Below are 9213 nucleotides of genomic sequence, written 5' to 3'. Positions count from 1 at the left end.
GAACGGGCGGGAGGAGGGGGGAGGGGGGGGGAGGGGGGGGGGGGGGGGGGGGAGAGGGAGGAGAGGATGATGGAATGAGTGAAGGTCAAAAGACAGAGAGGGGGAGAGAGAGAGAGAGAGAGAGAGAGCAAAGCATCGGTGTGATTGATATGATACAGCTTGTTTTCATAAGGATGAAGCACTTTGGCTGCTGTGTGTGTGTGTGTGTGTGTGTGTTCAAATGGTGGATCAACACACACACACACACACAGTCATTCATCTTTGTTTCCTCCCCTCTGACCTCAGTTCTGCGTTAATCTCATATTAGATAATAATCAGTCACAGCTTTTTGGAGAAGAGGAAGTCTCTCTCTCTCTCTAACTCTAACTCTCTCTCTCTCTAACTCTCTCTCTCTCTCTCTAACTCTCACTCTCTCTCTCTCTAACTCTCTCTGTAACACTCTCTCTAACTCTCTCTCTAGCTCATCTCTTATTATCACATTCCACGCCCGACTTGTCCGTCTGTTGTTGCCGTCTGTTGTTGCGTCTGTGGTTTGTACCATGTGTTCAGAGTGGACCAGCAGCAGACCATCATCCATGGTTTTCTTCCCTGTCGTTGTGTGTGAGCCACACCCACGTGTTTTCATGTTTGTGCTACATTCCTGAACCAGTGGCCACATCTGACTGCAGTGACACACACACACACACAGTTCATATGTTTGTCTGCTTAAAACAGCACACACACACACACACACACACACACGAGAAAACAGACGTTCTTCATCTCATCACAGCAGAGTAATTGTTCATTGATTGAAACATCAATCACTGCCTGTCGTCATGGTGATGAGCAATAAGAAATATGAAGATTTACTACGAGTGAAGATGGTTTTTTTAACATCTTTTAAATCTGTTTTTGGCTCCTCCCCCTGAGTCTACCAGGTGTAATTCACACTTCTGTCCAGTTGGTGTTCATCTAATTAATCACATGACTTCTTTACATTTTCATCTCCACCTTTACCTCATGGGTTTCTGGGCTCTTCCTCGTCTTCCTCGTCTTCCTCGTCCTCTCAGCTCCATCCTGTTACCATAAAATAATCTCCTATTCCAGTGTTTCTGAAGCTGTTACCAAACGTCTGCAGCCTCTGTAAGACCCAGTGAACTCTGTGACCCCTGGGTGACCCCTGGGTGACCCCTGGGCGACCCCTGTTCTCCTCACAGTTATTCACAGAAACACAAGCCTTCGTCTCACTCTCGTCTTACGCTCCTGTGTCTTCTGTCTTCTAAGACCCCGGTCTCTGTGGAACAGGAGACTGGAGGATGAAGAGCAGTGGACACAGCAGTCAGGGGTCAGATATCACTGTGGCTCTGACCTTGAAGACGACCGCTCCAGCAGACAGAGGCAGTAGCTCAGTGCACGGCTCCTCTGTTCTGCTGTTGTTCAAGTCTCTGGACGTTTTCACAGGAGCTCAGCAGAGAGTCAGGGGAAGAAATACACCATTAAGAAATCATTCTTCATCTTCCACTTTACTGAACCACGTGAACGAATCAGTGGAAGAATTCCAGCGTGTGAATCGTTGGTGAAATCTGTTTAAGACTGGCAGTGAAAACAGGCCGTCTGACGTCTGTGGGCTCAGACACGCAAGCCTCTCCCTCTGGATCCTGGTTGCGTGTGGCTGCAAGGTCACAGGGCTAGACAGACACACACACACACACACACACACACGTAAACGATCATGCCGACAAAGAGGAGATTAGGCTGAGAAGTCGACAGGGTTAGAGTAAAGTCTGTGTCCGTGTGTGATACTGTCACAGCACGCAGAACTAAAACAGAACGCACAGAATTGACTTTCTCAAGAGCAGCAGCTGCCGCCATGACATCACAGCGCAGCAACACACACCGTCACACCAACCTCCAGTTTGTGTTTCAAAAAGTGACTGACTGTGAATCGTCTGTATATAAACAGTAAATATAAACCTGACTTTGTTGTTTATGTTGTTCTCAGGGAACAGAGGAAACAGTGGGAAGAACAACGACTGCTGCAGGAGGAGTCTGAGAAGAAGGACAGAGATGAGACGCTCAGGTAAATATGAAGGTTTACTGAGTGGAACGACTGGTCAGAGAAGACACTGGACGTTTGCTGTGGTCACTCTGAGCTTCGTCTTCTTGTTGATTTAAATTCTGGATTGAATTAAGTCTCATTGACGGAACTCTCTTCTGATCAAAGTTCAAACCATCTCAAATGTAAAACTCTCTTCATATTATTTTTTTGGGGGTGACATTTTGTCAGTACTCTTGCTTCAGAGCGAGAAGGGTCAAAGGTTCAAGTCCTGGTGGCGACTGATGGTCTTTGCATGTTCTCTCCCCCTGGGGGGGGGGAGTGGGTGGGGGGGTTCAGGGTACTCCAATTTCCTCCCACGTTATATAAACATGTCAGTGGGGGATTAGGTCATGGAGGTCATCTAAACTGACCCCAGACTGAGAGGGCTAATGTCTGTCTGCCCTTACATGTGCCCAGGGGTTCCCCCGCCCTGGCCTGAGGACTGCTGTGATTGGCTGCTCCCTCTGCCTCCCTGTAGCATTGAGGCGGTGGATGGTTATAATAGTAAATAAATGTATCCAACGTATGGATCAGAGCTGGAGCTCCACTCTGTCCAGAACCAACCAGAACCAGTTCAACAGAAGTCAATTCAGCTGAACGTCCACAAACCAAACGTCACCTCCAAACCCTGTCGCTGTGAATCATTTTCACTGCTGAGTTTCTATTTACAGGTTGAAAGAAAAGTTGGAGGAGAAACACAAGGAGTGGTTGTCATGCCAACAAAGGTGCGACCAACTACAGGAGCAGTCGTCGTCGCTGCGACAGAGGGAGGAACAGACAAACAGGAAGTACCGAGATGTCGAAGAAGAGTTGACCAAGCTGAAGGAAGCTGTGGAGAAAGGCCAGCAGGAAACGACGGCGTTGAGAAATGAAAGGTAAAAAAAAAAAAAAAACTTCTGTGGCGTCGGGTTCTCTGATCATCCGACCGTTCTGATGACGACGACCGCTGACGTCAGCAGTCGGTCCAGCTGTCAGTCACACCTCGTCCTGCTGCCAAAACTACGGCTCCTGCCAGGACGACTGTCCTCCACCAAACTCCAATTATTTCAACTAAATAGGGGGGTGGGGGGGGGTCTGCTGCCTCCTTGGGTTAAAACCACACAGTGAAGACAGTGACGTGAGGCTTCAGGTTACATTAGTTTTTAGTCTTTTTTTGCCAGAAAAAAAAAAGGAAAAAAAGACAAAGCAGCTTGGCTAACCCCTGGTCTCTAACCCCTGCTCTCTAACCCCTGGTCTCTAACCCCTGGTTTCTAACCCCTGGTTTCCTGGTTCTCACCTGGTCCTGGTCAAACCTCAGGCTGGTTAAGGATGTTTGAAAGTACCATGTGTTCAGCTTTCCTCACATGGTCCATGGAGCCTACAACGAAAACTTTAAAAACTTTAATGACTAATGTCCCCACTGGTGACCTCTCTGTCCCACATGTCCCCAGTGGTGACCTCTCTGTCCCACATGTCCCCAGTGGTGACCTCTCTGTCCCACATGTCCCACAGACCCAGGGGACCTTCACTGATGACGGACTTATTTAGGTTTAGTCTCAGAGACACGAGGCAGGGACAGGCTGTCCACTAATGACGTCCAGATTAGACTGCTGACTGTTACTGACCGTCACTGACTGTCACTGACCGTTACTGACTGTCACCGACTGTCACTGACTGCTACTGACTGTTACTGACCGTCACTGACTGTCACTGACCGTTACTGACTGTCACCGACTGTCACTGACTGTTATTGACTGTCACTGACTGCTACTGACTGTTACTGAATCTGTTATTATGCGTGTAACAACAAGACTGTGTGAGTGTGTTGGTGTGTGTGTGTGTGTGTCAGCTCAGTGAGAGAACGTCAAAATGAAACCAACGCTTCAGGAATATTTCCTCATGTCATTTGGAGAAACAGAAACCGGTTCTGACTTTTTCATTTTTACAGTGTGACCCTTGACCTTCAGCTGTGTTTCTTTTCTTTTACATGGGTTTATCATAGATATCCAGCTGGTTGGAGACCAGGACGTGAGTGCTGACCCAGGACATTGTTTTTGACTGTGATGTCCCTCTGATGTCAGATTTATCTGACTGTATATGGGGTAAATCACAGGGGTTTATGACAGGGTTGGAACCCGTGACCTTCACGTGTGGATTTGGTCTCATAAAAACAGAGGAGAGAAGAACATTCCTTCTGACATCTTGCATAAGAGAGTTGTGTTTTTCAGGATCTTAGATGAGCTTCCATCCCCAGGGCGGATATCTCCACCATGTGTGTGTGTGTTTTTTATCATCACTTAATTCTTTGGGGTTTTTTTTTTTTTAACCGTCAGAAATTCCCCTCTTCACTCTTGTGTGTCAAACCCAGGGTTTGTGTCCTCGCAGTGGTGTTGGCTTTGAAGAGTTCTTCAGATGAAATGAAAGTCATGTGACGTCCACAACGGGACCCATTATATTTAGTTGTTATTACATGTAATAAAGGCCGGAGTGAAGCAGAAACAGACCTCGCTGCTTTAAATATTCATGTCCTCTAATCACTTGTTAGGACACATGGAGACACCACCGTCTGTTACTGTGAAACTTTGGTGAGACAGACGTCCTCGCTCTAGTGCTGTGTGTGTGTGTGTGTGTGTCACAAGCAGATTTTTTTTTCTGGATCTGTGCAACTTCTGTCCTGATCTTTTCTAACTTGTTGTTCGCCACACACACACACACACACACACACACTCAGGTTTTTACCCTGATCCCAGTGTTTTTTTTGTTGTTGTAATACTGCAGTAACTGCAGTAATATATTGGTGGTGTGAAGTACTTTGTTGCGTAACGACCGTTGGTTAAAGCGTGGCTCTATCCCTCCCTGGTGTCCGTGCCAGATTCATGAACTCTGCTGATGCTGCCTTTTACCCCAGGCCAGGGTAATAAGGTGATGCAGCGTGTTGTAGTTCTGCTCCACACTGTTCCATGAAGCCACATTAAAGTCACGTTAATGGGAGGAAATATCAAAGAACTCTGCTTTTACAGCAGCATTAAAGTCACTGGGCTTTTCTAATAAAGGTTTTAAAAAACAAAACAACATTAACATTAACTCTAAACAAAGTCGGGAGAACACTGTTATCATGGAGGTGTACGGCAACACCAAACAGCATGCGCTCTGTGCTGTAAGGCACAGTCCAGACGTGTCTGACGTGTCGAGTTAAACGACTGAATATAAAGTTCAAATAAATATCTGATTGAAGTTCTTGAAGTGTGATCTGGTTACTGGGTAACTAACACTGACTAACTAACACTAACTAACAATAACTCTGACTAACTAACACTGACTCTGACTAACTAACACTAACACTGACTAACTAACACTAACTAACAATAACTCTGACTAACTAACACTAACACTGACTCTGACTAACTAACACTAACTCTGACTAAGACCTGCTGAAGGACTACGACTAGTAAAACTGTTTACCAAGTCAACCCAATCAGGTGACCTGTCTTCTCACCTGCTGGTCAGTGGGAGTCACAGCAGGTTGGAGAGGAGGAGACGCAGCAGGAGAAGAAAGTGGGCGAGCAGTGACAGAGGGCGGGGGTGTGGGGGGGTCAGGAGAGGTCAGGAGAGGTCAGGAGTGTCTGCTGAATGGAGAGGACTTGTTTCAAGCAGCAGAGGAATGTTTCGTGACAGAAGTTATGATGTGAAAACCTCCTCCTCCTCCTGCAGTGTCTGTTCTGATGTCAGTGCTGCTGCCGTCGACTGCACTCACCGTCACAACCATAAAACTAGATGAGAGATTATCAGCAGCCACTGTAGGTGGAGGACACCTTCACACCTTCACCCTGGACTGGAATTCACCTGTCAAAACGTCGGGTTTTTAGGAACTTTTTTGTCACATTTTTCTCTCAGTGACTCCTGGCCTGTAGGTGGCAGTGTTGGGAGGAGGGTGACGTCGTAGCTATTGATTCAAACATCATTAAAATATATTTTAAACTTGCCCTTGAGCTCTGCTGCTGACAAAACGTCGGGGAGTGAGGACACACAGACACACACACAGACACACACACACACAGAGCTGTCCTTAAAAACAAACTGCCGTGTGAGCAAATAAGAGAGCGCTCCTGGTTTTCCCATGGTTCCTCCCTGTTATCCCTCTGACCTCCTTCTGTGGGCTGGATTTACACGCTCATGTTCTCCAGGGTCACACACACACACACACACACACACAGGGTGACGTTTAACCCTTCACTGCACTACCTACACAGGGGTGGGTGTTACAGTGCTGTTGGATGTGATTATGGGATGTTGACAGCCCCCTGCAGGTGGACTGGGGAACACCTCTGCATCAGCTCTCGGCTACATGTTGAAACAGAATCAGTTTAATGAACATTTCCCTCTCTTTAGGGAGCCCTGACCTGAGACCTGACTCCCAGACCACCACCACTGAAGATTGTTGTTAAATTGTTGCTGTGTTTCTATTGGTCAGTTTCACCATGTCTACCTAGCAACAGCTCCTTATCTTCACGGTAAAACTTTATATCCACTCACCTTCACAAGAGCTGGGATGAAGCTGCTGTTCTGTGTCAGGCTGGAGAACATCTGCTCCCTGATCACACACACTGACACACACACACACACTCACACACACTGACACACACTGACACTGACACACAGTCATATTTCAGCGACCACAGACAGTGTCACATGGTTGCGGGTGTTCAGTTATGTCCTTGCGGTGATGACAAACTGGAATGTTGCTACAGAAATGTATGGGCTCCTATTATGGGATGTTTATGTGAAATTCTGGACATTTCTAAAAGCCTTGTTTGTGTCGCGGTCCCTCCAGATTTGACAGACGTCCTCTCAGCCACGTTGACGTCACGCTGCCGTAGAATGACATTTATTATCAATGTTAAATGTTTTGAACTGCAGAGAAATTAACAACACGCCGTGTGTGTGTGTGTGTGTGTGTGTGTTCACAGAGACACATTAATAACCTCCCATGGAAGAGCTCTGAAAAAGATGGAGGACGACTACAGGCAGCAGTCGTTCTTACAGGTATCACAGCTACACTGCCCTCGTCCTAATCCTAATCCTAATCTTCACAGATCAAACGTACGTGGACTCTGACCAATCACCTTTCACTGCTACATTAATATATCTATCAGTCACTGTTGTGTGTGTGTGTGTGTGTCTGCTGCAGGAACAGATAACGACGCCCAGATGTTGTGGAAACATAACCTTAACATAATGTAGTTGATGATGGGGAGGTCGGGGGGGGGGGGGGGGGGGGGGGTCTGGGGTGTCTTGCTTCTAGACCTAAAGGTGATGGTGTGGTGGGGGGGGGGGGGGGGGGGGGGGGGGGCTGAGGTCGTCTGAGGTCGTCTGAGGACTTACTGTAACTTGACTGCAGTTATTATTTTAACCTACTAACGCTTTCACACGAGTCCTCGTAGCCCCCCCCCCCCCCGGGGGGGGGGAGGGGGGCTGGTCAGAGGCTAATGCTTTTTGGGGGGTCTTGGTAAGGACACGTTTGTGAACCCCTGTGTTAGTACAACTCAACGGTAACTTCTTTACTATTGACTATCTTACTATAGACTGTCACAAATAAAACCTGATGATGATGATGATGATGATGATGATGATGATGATTCAACGTACTGACAGGGATGTGTTCTAATTCAGGGATGAGTTTTATTGGTTGGTGTTTGTGGTGCGTTCACTGGCCTCACTTCAGTTTTGACTCCATAATGAGAGGCTGGAGCTGATTGGCTAATCCAAAGCTACATGAACTGTTCATAAACAACAGTGTTGTGGTTTGGTTCTGACATATACGTTCAACATGTGTGTGTGTGTGTGTGTGTGTACTGGTTATTGTTCGCTCCGAGCTCACTGACTTCATTCCCTTGGAGAGGAAGTGGTCACTTCTGTGGCCTCCTGAATGTGAATGACAGCTGTTTAGTGCTCACGTTATCATATTCACACAGTAAGGATGTGTGCACACAAACCAGGCAAAGTCCTCGCACGAAGGTTCACCCCGCAACAGGAAACGCTTTTTCTAAAACATTTACTTCATCTCATGCAATCGTTGTCTCTGAAAACAACAACAACCAAAGACCAAAGTAAAGATCCACAGACACACGTCCACGTCGACCCGTGTGTCCTCGCCCTGAGCTTGGCCCTGGACGAGCCTGACTAAAAACTGGAGTAAATGTTGCCTTTATTTCCTGGACTATTATGTTTATGAGTGTGGCCACTAGTGGCCAGTGAGGCTGCGGTCATCGCTGCCCTCCCACAGAGCGTAACTCAAAGTCCTCCTCATAAATCATAAAAAAAAATCTAAAGAGTGAGAGCAGTGTTTCTATTTGAGGCTCAGACTAACAAACAGCAGGGAAGAACGGTCCGTTTGTCTGGTGGGGGTCGGGGAGCGTGGGCGGGACAGAGTTTAGAGATGCACCATGTCAACGAACAGTTGTTGGTTTGACTCAGTCGCTCAGTTTCACATCAACCACAGATGAAACCAAGGCTCAGAATTAGGTTCATGATTAGAATTCAATCCTAAAATATTTCAACACTTTCTATACACATTGAGCCCTGCTGGAGGTGACGTTGGTGAACTTCCTGTGTCCACACCACCATCTTCTGTGGTCTGTTTTTCTTTAGCTAACCGCTTACATGGAGGAGCAAAAGACCAGGAGTGCGCTGCACCTCCAGGAGCAGATGGAGGAGTTTCGCAAGGAGGTGGAGCTGGAGCTGAGCATTGACAAGGAGAAGAACCGACTGCTGCTGCAGAGACATCGTCAGGATGGCACGCAGCTGCAGCAGAAGGTCTGAGGACCAACAGTCAGGTCCATGTGGAGCTTTAGTTTGTTTGGGAAAAGTCGTCGTCTGAACCGTGGAGATCAACGCACTCTGAGCTGAACTGATGGGATTAGAACCAGCACAGACAGGCTGAGAGACACAGACAGTTAATCCAGACAGTGTGGGTGAGACGAGGGAGAGTACATTAGGTGAGATGAGTCTCTGCAGTCGTCACGTAGACGCTTCACACACACCCCCCTCCTCCTCCCCCTACAGGATGTGTGAGTAAAAACCCCAAAGACAGCAGGGGCTAATCAGACGTCATAACGCAGTAAAAGTGAACATTTCACCCCCCCTCCCCCCCGACA

General features: G+C 47.4%; 1 protein-coding gene across 1 annotated transcript in view; it reads left to right on the top strand.

Annotated features, from left to right (window-relative positions):
- Positions 1 to 9213, top strand: part of lekr1 (Leucine-, glutamate- and lysine-rich protein 1) — a 26674-nt gene that overhangs the window by 13002 nt on the left and 4459 nt on the right. The window contains exons 4-7 of the mRNA XM_025055225.1: positions 1985 to 2062; positions 2752 to 2955; positions 7027 to 7102; positions 8708 to 8872. Of these exons, the coding sequence (XP_024910993.1) occupies positions 1985 to 2062; positions 2752 to 2955; positions 7027 to 7102; positions 8708 to 8872 (523 nt within the window). The remainder of the gene's footprint in view (positions 1 to 1984; positions 2063 to 2751; positions 2956 to 7026; positions 7103 to 8707; positions 8873 to 9213) is intronic.

Source organism: Cynoglossus semilaevis, chromosome 4, assembly GCF_000523025.1.
Source record: "Cynoglossus semilaevis isolate Cse_v1.0 chromosome 4, Cse_v1.0, whole genome shotgun sequence".
NCBI classification, from domain to species: Eukaryota; Metazoa; Chordata; class Actinopteri; order Pleuronectiformes; family Cynoglossidae; genus Cynoglossus; species Cynoglossus semilaevis.
Note: the sequence above shows the minus strand (reverse complement) of the source record. Positions and strands in the feature narration are given on the sequence as shown.